General features: G+C 40.0%; 1 protein-coding gene across 1 annotated transcript; it reads left to right on the forward strand.

Annotated features, from left to right (window-relative positions):
- Nucleotides 1–5859: 5859 nt before the first annotated feature.
- LOC307100591 (olfactory receptor 7E178-like) lies at nt 5860–14542 on the forward strand (the record flags this gene model as incomplete). Its single annotated transcript, XM_079773067.1, has 3 exons — nt 5860–6772; nt 13312–13315; nt 13600–14542. Exons 1-3 carry the CDS (start codon nt 5968–5970, stop codon nt 14540–14542), a joined length of 1752 nt encoding a protein of 583 aa, XP_079629193.1. The 5' UTR covers nt 5860–5967.
- Between the last annotated feature and the right edge of the window lie 1251 nt (nt 14543–15793).

The raw sequence follows: 15793 nt of genomic DNA on the forward strand, positions 1-15793 counted from the left end.
GCTCAATACCTGGGCCATTGGAGATGTTTTTCTTATTCATTTATTTATAATTAATTTTGTCAGTGGATTAGAAATGACTCAAAACCAAACATTGGTAGTTTGCAATCATACCTTTTTGCTCAGACCATTTTTGTAGCTTATGGTTTTCATTCCACTTGATGTATCATGTCTAAAAATAGTTTATTTGGGCACATCCTTGATGGGATTAAGGGAGTATTCTGGGATCTTTTGTATGTCAAAATCACCACCCAATTGAATCCTATTACAATATGGAATTTTCTGTATTTGTTAACTATGACTCAGGCATCCTATAGAAATTCACAACTCTTTTTTAATGTGCAGGTTATATATGATTCTCAACCATTTCACTGTCCATGCTATTTTTTTGTATCCATACTATTTTTCATAAAAATTTGGCTTTAATCAAATCTATTATTGCAGGTGTGTGTGAGAATCTGTGTCACTGATCTTGAATCTAGGAAGCATCTGATGAGCTTTAAAAATATTCATGCCTGAGTCCAATAATCATACATTAAGATTTAACTGAATTGGAGAGTGGAAAGAGTATTATATTTTTTAACAGTATCCCAGGTGGGTCTAATGCATATTTAGAAATGGCCGAGAACTACTGAATTTTGTATGACCTTTTATTAAAAAAGGACTTGTATGTCTTGGGTTATTTATTGTTCATCATCAGATACTGAAGATCTTAAAGTGATCAGAGCTCAAAAGGAGCAAATATGAAAGAGCTTGGCTTGGTAACAGTCAATGTGATTTCCTCCGCTCACACTCTGGGTAATATCTTTTTTTACATATCTTCTCCACCACACTCTACAGCTGTCTCTCTCTACTTGATATTAAGCTATAGTTTTTCTGCTCCAAACTTACCCTTTTGCACTTTCTGTTTTTACGCTGTGTTGCGGCCTCTGATTTCCCACCTGGCTTCTCTTTAGATTCTTCCAGTAATTGTCAATAAGAGGAAAGGTTCTTCCAGCCATTTCCCTTGCCCCTTATCCCATGTGGTTGTCACTAAAACCTGCAGTTATGACACTGTATTACCATATTTTTTCATTTATGCCTTACATCTTTCAAAAACTATTTAATCATACCTATATTAAACTATCTCCATTAAAAATGACTAGTGTGGCTACTCTCTCCTTACTGAACCCTCACCGATAACTCATAATATGGGGAATAAAGCTATGGTGTGATATACAATTGGAAGAATTTAAAGTGAGCTCAGGAACAAAAGGTAATTGTAATGTTATCTCTGGGTCAGGGGCATACAATTGAGGTTTAAAACAGTGGTATGATATTTCCAGTGGCTGTGTGATTCTAATTGTGCCTGTAGATTGTTAAGTCTCCCAAGTCATTAGGAATGAACTTAACTCTACTTTCATTTTTATTAGTCAGGGATAGCAAAGGACCATGTCCTCAGCAAAGGGGACATTTTTCCTTTCACTGTTAACCGTGTCCTTAGTATTCCACTTTGTAACCATCATTCCTTCTCTGTAATCATGGACAATCTGTCCTTGATCTCCTATTGACTTATTCTATACTAGAAGCCAAGTGCACAAAATTCGTGCACTGGTAGGGTCCACAGCAGCTGCCAGATGCTGGCCAGGACCTCCCTCCCTTCCCCTGGGCAGCCCCACCATCTGGTTGTATTCCCAGTTGAGGGGGTAATTTGAATACTACGCTTTTATTACATAGGATACTTGGGTATCTTTGTACACAACAATTTTTCCTTAAAAGATACTATACTTATTTGCAGAGGTAAAAGTCTGAGCTTATAATAAAAGGATGCGGTTAATAGAAAAGGATTTTTGTATTGGAATAAGAAATACGGTCAATTAGGCGTTAGTTAAATTGCACATGTACCAATTTGTTGTGAGCACAAGAGACTTGGTTGGAAAGTTGTAAGGAGGACCTTCTGATAAAAGGGAAGTGTGTGGAAGGCCGCCTGATCTGATTATCAGAATTCTGACTTAGTGGAGACTTAAGGGAGTGTGGAATGCAGTGCCCCTAATTATTCCTGACCTTTCTAAACAAGTCTGTGTGCGTTCAGAAAACCGGGTGTTTACTGATATCGTTAATCTTAATCCCTGGATGTCCTTGCCTAGAGGACAATGTAAACTCATGTGTCCTCCCAAGATTATTCACCCTAATGTTTGTATCTAAAGATAAAAATTCCAATAAAGGTCTAATGAGGCAGCCAATAGAGGCTGCTCTGTCCACTAGTGCCCGGGAGCTCTTTAGCCCTCACTTTCACAGTTGAACTGTGTCAGAGTAATCTGTTCATCCATCGTTCAGGGGCTGCTGATTAGCCTGGTACCAATTATTAGAAGTTGAAATATTTATCACCACTAACTTATCAATACAAATTCTCACTTGTGTGAAATCAAGAGAGATGCAAGAATTTACAGGGAATTGTGGTATGAAGAAACTGATATAAATAATAATATAATAGAAATATCTTACCTAATAATAGAGAAACATGTAAATTGACCATACCTTCGCTACGTCCACAGCCAATCAGAGTGAGTATGCAAATTAACCCAACAAAGATGGCGGATAATTTGCATACATACCTGGGTCCGGGGAACCTCCTTGACACCCAGGTCACTCCCAGCCGGCCATCAAGCAGAGGCTTTAGGCTTTGGAAGGGGCTGAGACTGTGATCAGAGGGGTGGGGGTCTCCTTCCCAAGCCTATACCTGGGGCTGAGGCTTTAGGCTTGGGAAGGGGCTGAGCTTGGGATTGGAGGGAAGGGGAAAATATCAATGAAAATATATCCTCAGGTGAGGATAAAAAGAAAAATAAAGAAAGAAATGTCATATTCTATAAAAGACACATCTTGAAAATGCTTGAAGAAAGTTGTCATTTTTTCATGATGAAGGGACTGGAGTCCGTGTTGATGAAAATACCTTGGCGGCTGCGGTAGCTGGCAGTGGCCGCAACAGCAAGGTGATGGGGCTGGTGCCTTCCCCTGATCAGCCCAGTCGCCTCAAGCAAAGGGAGGCCAGACTTCGGCTTAGGTCCACTCCAAATGGGGTGCGGGCTTAAGCCATCCGTAGAACATCCCCAGAGGGCTCCCAGTATGTGAGAGGGGGCAGGCTGGGCTGAGGGACCCCTCCACAGTGCATGAATTTCATGCACCAGACCCCTAGTAAAATATATAATGTAAAATAAATGGTTAATATAAAAATAAAATGTATTAAGTTATAAATGTATGTTAAATATATTTTACATTGGTCAAATTTATATTAAAATGTATAGACATAAATTTATAAACCAAATAAAATAAATTCTTCCCTCACATAATAATGTGCATCAGTAAAATGTTTAAGGTCAATGTATGTACTGCATAAAGAGACTTAAACACAGTGTTGTGGTAAGGAAGAACACTTCAGTGATAACATGTATAGTATACTGGTTAGGCAAGGTTTAAAGAAAACTGCTTATGAGTACATAAGTCAACATTGACAAAAAAAAAACATGCCCACCAAACCAATGACACTGGTTGCCTTTGGGCAATGAGTATATACAGAACTGGGATTGAATTAAGATACCAAGAAAAGTCAAAATTTATTGTAATGTTTCAAATCTCTCTACAACATGAGATCTGAAGGAAATATTGTTAAATGTTTATTTTTTAATGTGGGTGGTGGGTATCAATGAGAGTAATAATAGGTAATATCAATAGAGTATTACCTAAGTGTTGGGCAGTATTCTAAGGCAGTGTTTCTCAATCCTGGGTACACATCAGGACAACCAAGAATCTCACATGTAGAGATGCTGCATAAATTGGTTCTAGGCTGAGGCCACAGTCTCTGGATATTTTAAAATAAACACAGGCAAATCTATCAATCAACTGGAAATAAGAATCACTGGTTTAAGCAACTGAAGTGATTTTTTAAAACTTTCTTACAATAATCCTTAAAGGTAGCTTTAATTATTATCTCAATTTTACACCTGAGGAGATTGTGCAGATATATTTACATTGTTCTATTTTGCATTTTTCGTCAATTGAATCATAATGTGATCTGCCAAAATAATAAACTTTCTGGTAGCTGAAGAAAGAGAATTTCAATCACTGTGTCAGAAAGGATTGATATGAAAATCTATTATCTGGGCACTAGTGGCTTGGTGGATGGAATCGTGCACCAGTGGGGTCCCTCGGCCTGGCCTGTGGGGATCTGGCCAAAACTGGCTCTTTGACATCCCCTGAGGCATCCCAGACTGTGAGAGGGTGTAGTTCAGGCTGAGGGACCCCACCAGTGCATGATTGGAGCCAGAGAGGGACTGTGAGACGGCTCTGGGACGTGACTGGCTCATCTCGCCCAGTCCTGATTGGCCGGACCCAGCAGCAAGCTAACCTACCAGTCAGAACATCTGCCCCATGGTGGTCGTGCATATCATAGTGACTGGTTGAACAGTCGAAAGAACAGTCACACACTTAGCATATTAGGTTTTTATTATACAGGATAAGAAGTCTTGGTCTTAAACCTGGCAGTGGGATTTCACCAATGCTAAACTCCTCAACTATAAATAGGAGGGATTATGATCAGAAAAACAAAACTAATGGTCATATATGAAAAAGTTCTCAACATCACTATCCATCAGGGAAATGCAAATAAAAATCACAATAGTACATAATCTCACACCTATCAGAGTGGCTATTATAGAAAAGAAAATATGTAGTATCTAATCAACACAATAAACTGATGAACAAAATAGATCCGGAGACATAGAATGATGAAACAGACTGATGAATCTCAGATGGAAGGTGGGGGTGGGTGGGGTGGGTGGGGAGAGATTAACCAAATAATTTATATGCATAACCCATGGACACAGACAACTGTGTAGTGAAGGCCTGGGGAGGGGGAAAGGGGTCTAGGGGGAATGAGATTCAATGGGGACAAAAGGATGACATTTGTAATACTTTTACCAATTAAGATAAATTACGAAAAAAAAGTGACATGTTGGTGAGGATGTGGAGAAAAGGGAACCCTGGTACACTGTTGGTGTGAATAAAATTCCTACAGGCATTATAATAAACAATATGGAGGCTCCTCAAAAAATTCTAAACGAGTACTAATTGAAAAAGAACTAACAAATGACTTTTAAGGACACCTCTCATGCTTGAGTCATCACTTATTTCTATGAAGGAGAGACCGAAAACCAAAGAATGGTAAAAGTCCTGAAGATAGCAATCACATAAAAATATTTTCAGATTATGAAAATTCAACTTTCATTTAGAATCCAGATTACACAATCCTGTCTTTTATACAGTGTTGAAAGTACTCAAAATAAAGGATCTAGCTAGCACTGTATTTAAATAAAAGAAGGTATATTTAGCCACTTCTTAATTTCTTAAAATTAGAATGATTTTTTTCATTAAAGGGGAATGGGTGTTTCTCATTCTATATATATATTAAAGAAGTAGCTGTGTTTTCCTGTGATTATGGCTTTGTTATCTCTAATGTTCCTGCTCCTCTGATACTTTTCAATGGAGTTTGTGGACAGTAAAGTGTATATAGAAAGAGGTGAATAACATGGAAACCAATAAAGAAAGACAATAGTGTAGTGAAGGCCTGGGTCTAGGGGCGGGGCAGGCTGGAAGGGTCAATGTGGGGGCGGGGAAAGGGTACATCTGTAATGCTTTCAACAATAAAAAAAAAAAAAGAAAAGAAAAAAGAAACAGTTCTAATTAAATAGGGTTTGTCATATTGAGAAATATTCGTAAAGGTACTGGGGTAAATGACCTCAGGGGTGAATAGCTTGAATACAGAATATGCATACAATGCTGTGTGCTCATTTACTTGTTTTCCTTTCTCGAATTCTCTTCTAAAGGTGCCCTGGCTACATAGAACCACAAAATCTAACACGTGTCTCAGAATTCTTCCTCCTGGGTGTCTCCGATGACCTGGAACTGCAGCCTCTGCTCTTGGGGCTCTTCCTGTCCATGTACCTGGTTGCCGTGTTGGGGAACATGCTCATCATCCTGACTGTCAGCTCTGATTCCCACCTCCACACCCCCATGTACTTCTTCCTCTGCAACCTGTCCATGGCTGACATCGGTTTCATTTCTACCACTGTTCCAAAGATGATTGTGGGCATCCAGACTCACAGCAGAGTCATCTCCTATGGGGGCTGCCTGACACAGATGTCTTTTTTGATTCTTTTTGGATGTATGGATGGCATGCTTTTGACTGTCATGGCCTATGACCGGTTTGTGGCCATCTGTCACCCTCTGCACTACTCAGCCACCATGAGCCCATGCCTCTGCTGCTTCTTAGTTTTGATGTCATTTTTCATCAGCCTTTTGGACTCCCAGCTGCATACTTTAATTGTGTTACAACTTACCTGCTTCAAAGATGTAAACATTTCTAATTTCTTCTGTGATCCTTCTCAGCTCCTTCATCTTGCCTGCTCTGACACCATCACCAATGACATAGTCATGTATTTTGTTGGCGCCATCTCTGGTTTTCTCCCTATCTCAGGGATATTTTTCTCTTACTATAAAATTGTTTCCTCCATTCTGAGAGTTCCATCGATAGGTGGGAAGTATAAAGCCTTCTCCACCTGTGGCTCTCACCTGTCAGTTGTTTGCTTATTTTATGGAACAGCTATTGGAGGTTACCTTGGATCAGCACTGTTGCCTTCTACCAGGAAGGATGTGGTGCCCACAGTCATGTACACTATAGTCACCGCCATGCTGAACCCTTTCATTTGCAGTCTGAGGAACAAGGACATTAAGAGTGCCCTAGGTTCATTATATGGTGCACAATTTTATCATGAGATGAAGTACCAATAAAAATTTTAGTTGACACTTTAGGAACACCTTTTTTCCAGTACAATTAATTTTTCTAGAATATTCGCTTGTTTCAACTAGCCAATTTAAATTTGCCTGAAAACTTGACTACTATTTTACTGTCAAATTTATTACTCTAACAATAATCATGTTTTACCCTGTAAATATTGGTGGAAGGGATTATTTGCCTTCTTGAGTAGGTCCTGAGCATTCCTGGTGGTAGGCTGGATTTAGATATTGTAAACCCACTTCCCCACACCATGGGTACAAGACAACTCAAACAATTCTTGTTGGAGTGAGAGGGCAGCTGCTGTCGGCCAAGTCTCTGTCGGTCACCTGGGTCCTGATCTGAGCTGGGCATGGGAAGCACGAAGCAGCCATGGGGGCAGGAGACCTCCCTTAGAAGGGGCTAGGATTCACGCCCCTGCAATGTTGGGTGGGGGTGAGGGTCTCATGATAAAATTGTGCACCATATAATGAACCTAAAACAGTAATATTATACTGCAAAAAATTAAAATTTAAAAGCCATCAAGACTACATTATAAAATTTTGAAAAGCCTCCTAACATTTAAATCAAAAAAGGAGGGGATAGTATAGGAATATCATGTAAGGAAAAATATCCTGTAAGTAAATTACATCTAGAAAATTAATACTTTAGAAAATTAATTGTAAGCCTAAAAGCAAGACACCCATGAAAAACACACAAGGTGACAAAACAAGCCAGAGGAAAATCATTTGGGCAAAAATTGAAAAAAGATCCCCAGTCAAATTTATAGAAAATATTCCTTTATTAACTTTTGGTCGAGAATATGTTTGTATATTTTCAGAAAACAACTCTGAGACCATGTGGATTCCAGCAAGAGAGGAATCGACAGGACTACTCCAGCCATGAAGACAGAAGAGAAGCAGTCCAGAGACGGAAGACACTGATGTGGCCTTCCCATACTAGCATTAGCAGCTGTGCATCACTGCAGATTGCCCAGGACCAAACCGGACAGAGTCGGACCTGCATTACCACCATTTGTCCACCATCCAGAACTGAAATGTCAGTGCTGACATGTACACATAAGGAACTGTTGGACATTGAAATTGGGTCTCAAAAGAACTGTTGGCCCAGAAAGAAACTCACTACACACTGATTCATTTGCCTGTCACCATAACCATTATTGCTTGTCTCATTTTCGGTCCTTATAAGTGTATTTCTAATAGCACATGATCTCACTCATCTAGGGGAAATAATGAACAACATAGACTGATGAATAAGAACAGACCCAGAAACAAGGAGGCATGGATCAGACTGTCGGGCCTTGGGGGGAGGGTAGGGAAGGGTGGGGGTAAGGGGGAAGATCAACCAAAGGACTTGTGTGCAGGTATATGAGCCTGACCTGCGGTTGAGGACAGCGGGGGGGTGGGGGCATGTGTGGGGAAAGGTGGGGGATAGGAATGGGGGGACGAGGACAGATATGTGATACCTTGATCAATAAAGAAATTTTAAAAAAAAGAGTGCCCTATGGAGGCTCTACAGTAGAACAGACTACTCTTAACATCTCTGCAATCCCTTTTTGAGTGTAGGTAGAAAATCTAGCAAAACCAAACTTTTAGCCCAGTGAAGACTATTTCCTTAGTAATATTGTGTTTAGTCTCATGGTTTTCATTCCTCTCCATGCTTCATATATGAACTTTACTTCTTTTGAATTGAATTGGCAGAGTAACCTGGGATCCTTTATACATCATCATAATTGCATAATAAATGCATTGACTCTGGTATCCAGTTGAAATGTACAATTCTCTTAATAAATATTTAAATGTTACATGTTTCCCCATGGTTTTGTTGCATTTTCCATACACATTTGCATCTGCCAAATCTATGTAATCAGGAAACTTCTGAGAATGCAGTTCACTGGTTTTTAATTATGGATTTTGTTGGAACCCTCTGGGGAGTTTTATAAATACTGATGACCGGGTCAGTTGGAGGAGTTCATCAAGATGTGACTGCCAGTGGACCCAGAGCTGGATCTGGGAAATCAGAGACTCATCCCCTTCCCCTGTCCTTGGAATGTTCATTTCACTTGCCTACCCTTCTCCAGAAGCTGGCCAAAGGATATACCCTTGAGCTAGTTATGTTTTGTTGAGACCATCTAGATGTTATGCATCACTGAACCCAGTTAAGGCCTTTATTGTATATAAACTTTTAAGATTTGGTGGGCAGGTGTATAGATACACTTTTCTTGTGCCCCCCCCCCCACCCGCCCAAGACAAGCCTTGCATATAAATTCACTGCTTCATGAAAACTGCCACCTGCCGGTCTATAGTGAGCTTTTTTTGGATTCTCCCAGCTTTGCATACAAGGGGGCTGGTTCAGATTTCACCTGGAAGTTCCTTAGACTGAGAACAAACAGAGTCTCCCTTGTCAAATATTAGTTGCCTGTGTATGCAGTGGTTTATTTCTGGGCTCTTGATTCTGTATCATCGGTCACTGTGTCCATTTTTAATCCATTCCTACATCCCATTGTGGCAATCGCTGCTCTTCTTCTTTGCTTTTAGCTGTGTCTTTATGTCTAAGCTTTGCCATTCTCTGGGTGGAGTGATATAAAACAGGTCTTTCCTATGGGGCACTAAAAGGTTTGGTAAACTAGTTGCTCACTCTACTCTCCCTTCTTCCATCAGGTTAACAACTCTTTCTAGCTTGGAGTTGCCTGTTGTTGCTGAGTAGCGAGGCCTGGGTGATGGCATGATGCAGGAACTATGAAGCTGCTCTTTGCTTCATTTTGTGTGGTCATTCTCAGGTGTGTTGTTCTACCGTGTTGCTGACATTCCATAAGTAGACTCTTGAGCTCTCCCAAATCTGCTTTTGTCCATGGATCTGATTGTTGATTTTGATGGGGCAATGGAGGCTAGTGTCTCCTACATTGCCAACTTGGTTTTGCGACATTTTCTACATATCAGTGAATGACAGACTGATCTCTAAATTCCTTATCCAACGTTCTCTGAGGCAGGAGGACTGCATGAGTAGGATGTGGCAGGTTGCAAAGTACCATCATTTCCATACTCATGTTATCAATTGGAAAAAAATAACAACAACGAAATAGGACCAAAACACACTATATAAATTTTAGGATCTGTGGACACAAAGCTAAAGAAAAATTCATCCTGGAATAGGTTAAGCTCTTCTCAATGACAGAAATCAGAAGCCATTGGCAACATTTGTTGAATCTGGGCACAGAATGGCGGCAGCTTGATGTGAGGGACCCTGGTGAAGGAAGGGAAACCATGTTGGCTTTTTTTAACTGTGTTTCCTGAGGGAACATGGTGGGGTTTGCAGAAACACCAAAACAGAGGCAATTTCTACTCATGTGTCAGTTTATCTGCAGAAATTTTGCTGAGAGCATTGTGGTGTGATGGGTTCTGGGCTATCTGGGAAGCAGAGCCATCTCTCCAGTGTTGTGGTGCTTAGAGACCAATGTCCTGATAGAGGGTGAGGCCTGCATGGTGGGCAGATTCCAATATGCTCCCAATGACATCTGCTCCCGTATTCATGCTGTTGTGGAGACACATCCTCTTGAGTGTGTCTTGGGCCTAGTGACTTGCTTCCAACCAACACAAGATGCAAAACTGATGAGATGTCACTTCTGATATTAGGGTACAAAAAGGCTTTATATTCCTGGCCCTTGTCTCCTGTTACCTGTCCTCATGGGAGCCACAGCCATGCATGAGCTTCCATGTGAGAGGCGCATTAGGCAGAGGACTGAGGAAAGCCTCTTGCCCACAGCCCACACGGAACTCCCTCCTTCCAAAAGTGAGTGGGAGTGGAAATAGATCAAACTCAGTCAAACTTTAAGGGGCCTGCCGCCCTTGCTAAAACTTTGATTGCACTCTTGTTGGGCACCCTGCTTAATTTAAGAGAAAGTCAGTAGTGTTTTAGTGTACCCAAAACGTCAATGAACAAGAAAATTCAGAAATTAGACTGTCATTTAAATAAGCAAACAATCCCTTACTTGACTCTGGGTCCTGAACACACAATACAATATACAGGTGACATATTATAAAATAGTACATCTGAAACCAATATAATTGTGTTAATCAATGTCATCCCCAATAAGTTCAAGAAGAAAAAATAAAAGAAAAAAGAAGTGAAAAAAGAGATCAGAAATACATAGTGCTGCAAAGAGCACCTTGCACACAGTACACCCCAATATACAATACGTATGTCTATTAAAAGTAAAACCTAAAAAAGAGAAATAGACTTTTTCTTTTAAAGACAGAAGATTTAACAAACAAAAGGGAAATAGTTGTAGGTTCTTGTTAGAGAAGGCCTAATCGTCCCTAACTTACATGATTAATACAATGATTTTGCAGATGTCAAACTCAAAATGTCATAAATTGAAAAGAATTTGCATTCTATGTTAAGATTCTTGAATCTGGAAGTCAAAAGCAAAGTGTACAGATGCGCATTCTCCTGAGAAGAGGGAAGTCCCAGACCCTCCTAAGTACATTCACTATTCTCCATTTCCTCTTTGTTAATATTAGGAAGTCCTCAGAGGTTAGGAAAACAATGGACCAATTTCACTAATTATGAGCTCTGTGCATTGAGCACAAAAGGCCATGCAGGCTGCCAGTCCCAGTTAAGAGTCAGGTGTGTGGCTCTTCCTCCCAGAATTGAGACCTGCTTCAGGAGATCCATGGCTGAGGCTGTCTTCACACCAGTCCTGAGAACAGAGCCTCAGGCTTCTCATTACCTGGCAAGAGACAGCAGTGGAACCAAACTCCTAGGTCATGACTCAGCAGAGAGACAGCACAAACCAGTGAGTGGCAAGGGATATGGTGGATGGAGGGGGAATTATGAAGAAACTTGTTTCCTTATTATCAAGGCAGCAGGACAGCTGAGATAGCCAGATGGGAGGGCATCGATAAGCACAGTTACAGCTCAGAGGCCTATGAAGTTTACGTTATTTTTTCCATTGGGGATTTTAGAACTCTCATTCAGAATTCTGCTCTCAATCAGAATTGTGCCAGATTCAGAGCTCTGTGTTATGTAGCTTCCATTGTCACCTGCATAATACCCTCAATATCAGGGTATACAACTTCTGTTATTTTAGAGTTGAGAAAAGAGCAAAATATTCGTATTCAATTTGTGCCCAGATCCTTGGCTAAAAAGGGTGGAGTCAGATTTGGATCTGAGCAGTGGGACGATTTTCACAGGACACAGGGTGCAGAAGGATGTCTTTCCCTACAATTTAGGTTCACATGGCTATTGAGCTCTTAAATTGTGGCTAGTCCCAACTGAGATGGGCTGTCCTTATAGTAGTAAAACACCGGGTTTTGAAGACGTATATAAAAAGACGGTAAAATATCTCAATTGTGTATATTGGTAAAACTATGTTTTTGGTATAATGGGTTAAATCAAATATGAAAATGAAAATAAACCCATAATATCTCCTGGCCAACCTACTCAGTCTATCCTTTCTCATTCCAGGTCACCGCAGGCAGCATGCTTGTGGGGACGCAACTGAGTCTCATTTATTTCTGATTGCCCAGCACCCACAATGTGGTTGGCACAGAGTAGGGAATTAGAAAAAACAAAAACATTTATACAATCTGTTACATATTGATTCCATGTTGTTAGTGGATAATAACACAGCATAGTCTATATGGCTGACACACACTGGCGGTTTTTCTGCCTGGGCTTTCATCACTTCTGGGGATGTCTTATGACTAAAGTAATGAATAATATTTGTCATTTTCCTCAAAGCACCCTTCCCAGAATGACTAATTGAAACTGATGAGGGGGCTTTGAGAACTTCTGATTTGTAGTTAACTTGGACTGAAGATTGTTTTTATTTTGTTTGTTTATTTTGTTCTTTAGATTCTGCATACTAGTGAAATCATATGGTATTTGTCTATCTCTGCCTGACTTATTTCACTTAGTATAATACCCTCTAGGTCCATCTATTCTGTCACAAAAGGTGAGATATCGTTCTTTTTTGCACACTAAATAATGGACTCATACAGTTTATTACACAGAGTTATGCATACTCATTTAAATTAGTGTTTCAAGTTTCTTCAGAGATATTCCCTGAAGTGAAATTGTTGAGTCATAAGACAATTTAATTTTTTTAGGAACTTCCACAATATTTTCCATAGTGGTTGCACCAATCTGTATTCCCACCAATGAACTAGGGTTCCTTTTTCTCCACATCCTCACCAACAGGCTTTCTTATCAGCTAGCCGGTGAACAGAAGGAGAAGACAGAGAAATGGATTAAAAACTGTTAGCAGCCAAACATCACACACACAAAAATGGACTCGGGCAGTTCATTACATAGTTCTTATAGCGTGCTTATAAACACTACAAATCAAACGAATTAATCACCCTGCATTTGGATAAAATAAAGTACATTTAACTGCTTATTAGTGTCCTTGAACTAATAATGACAATAATAAAAAGCATTTTGTTGGAAAAGATGGATAGTTCTCATTCCATTTTTTTCTTTCTTAGGAGGGTACTGATAAGCTTGTGTGTGCTTATGGATTTATAAACACCTAAATAACCTTACTTCTCTCATTTATTTGGCCCATCCTTTCCAAAGTGTAGCATGCAGTAATTGGCTCATGGAGCAAAATGCAATATGCAAAGAGTTCTAAGAAGAATGTTTGTCATAACCAAGGAATATTACTAAAGGGGCATGGACCTTAAGTGTGAAAACTATGAACTGCTTAAATTCCAAATATAGACACACTAATGTGCTTGTTTCCTTTATACCAGCCCTCAGGTATTTTCTCAAAGGTGTCTGTGCTATGTGGAGCCCCAGAATCTAACAGGTGCATTGGAATTCCTCCTTCTGGGCTTCTCAGATGATCCGGAACTGCAGCCTCTAACGTTCAGCCTGTTCCTGGCCATGTACCTGGTCACTCTGCTGGGGAATCTGCTCATCATCCTGGCCATCGGCTCTGACTCCCGCCTGCACACCCCCATGTACTTCTTCCTCTGCAACCTGTCCATGGCTGACATTGGCTTTTCTTCTACCACCGTCCCAAAGGTGCTTTTGGACATTCAAACTCATAGCAGAGTCATCTCCTATGCTGGCTGCCTGACTCAGTTGTCTTCTTTAGATTTTTTTGGGTGTTTGGACAGTACACTCCTCACTGTGATGGCCTACGATCGGTTTGTTGCTGTCTGTAATCCCCTGCACTACCTGGATATCATGAACCCCCGTGTCTGTAGCCTGCTGCTTCTGCTATCCTTTTTGATCAGCCTTTTGTACTCCCAACTGCACTGCTTGAATATATCACAGCTTTCCTTTTGCACAAACATGGAAATTCCTCATTTCTTCTGTGACCCTCCTCAACTTCTCCAGCTTGCTTGTAATGATACCTCTACTAGTAAAATATTACTCTATTTTATAGTAGCGATCTTTGCTGGCATTCCAGTCTCAGGTATCTTTTTCTCTTACTACCAAATTGTTTCCTCCATTCTGAGAATCTCATCATCAGGTGGAAAGTATAAAGCCTTCTCCACCTGTGGTTCTCACCTGTCAGTTGTTTGTTTATTTTATGGGACAGGCCTTGGTGTGTACCTCAGTTCCGCTGTCTCACATTTTTCCAGGAAGGCTGCAGCGGCCTCTGTGGTGTATACTGTGGTCACCCCTATGCTGAACCCTTTCATCTACAGTCTGAGGAACAGGGACATCAAGAGGGCCTTGCAGCGATTCCTCAACAGAATGGCCTAGTCTCAATACCTGGGCCATTGGAGATGTTTTTCTTATTCATTTATTTATAATTAATTTTTTCTGTGGATTAAAAATGACTCTAAACCAAACAAAGGTAGTTTGCAAACATACCTTTTTGGTCAGACAATTTTTGCAGCTTATGGTTTTCATTCCACTTGATCTATCATGTCTAAAAATAGTTTATTTGAGCACATCCCTGATGGGATTAAGGGAGTATTCTGGGATCCTATTTATGTCAAAATCACCACCCAATTGAATTCTATTACAATATGGAATTTTCTGTATTTGTTACCTATGACTCAGGCTTTCTTTAGAAATTCGCAACTCTTTTTTAATGCGAATGTTATATATGATTCTCAATCATTTCACTGTCTATGCTATTTTTTGTGTCCATCCTATTTTTCATAAAATTTTGGCTCTAATCAAATCTATTAGTGCAGGTGTATGAGAGAATGTGTGTCACTGATCTTCAATCTATAAAGCATCTGATGAACTTTAAAAATCTTCATGCCTGAGTCCATTAACCATACATAAAGCTTTAACTGAATTAGAGAGGAAAAGAGTATAATATTTTTAACAGTATCCCAAGTGGGTCTAATATGTATTTAGACAAGGCTGGGAACTACTGAATTTAGTCTGAGATTTTATTTAAAAAAGACTTGTATGTCTTGGGTTCTTTACAGTTCATTATCAGATACTGAAGATCTTAAAGTGATCAGAGCTCCAAAGGAGCAGATATGAAAGCTTGCCTTGGTAACAGTCAATGTGATTTCCTCCACTCACACTCTGGGTAATATCTTTTTTTACATATCTTCTCCCTTCACACTCCACAGATGTCTCTGTACTTGATATTAAGCTATAGTTTTTCTGCTCCAAACTTACCCTTTTAACTTTCAGTTGTTGTGCTGTGTTGCGGCCTCTGATTTCCCACCTGGCTTCTCTTTAGATTCTTCCAGTAATTGTCAATAAGAGGAAAGGTTCTTCCAGCCAGTTACCTTGCCCCTTATCCCATGTGGTTGTCACTACATCTGCAGTTATGACACTGTATTACCATATTTTTTCATTTATGCCTTACATCTTTCAAAAGCTATTTAATCATACCTATATTAAACTATCTCCATTAAAAATGACTCGTGTGGCTACTGTCTCCTTACTGAACCCTCACCGATAACTCATAATCTGGGGAATAAAACTATGGTGTGGTATACAATTGGAAGAATTTAAAGTGAGCTCAGGAACAAAAGATAATTG

The sequence above is a fragment of the Cnephaeus nilssonii genome, assembly GCF_951640355.1.
Source record: "Cnephaeus nilssonii genome assembly, chromosome: 5".
NCBI classification, from domain to species: Eukaryota; Metazoa; Chordata; class Mammalia; order Chiroptera; family Vespertilionidae; genus Cnephaeus; species Cnephaeus nilssonii.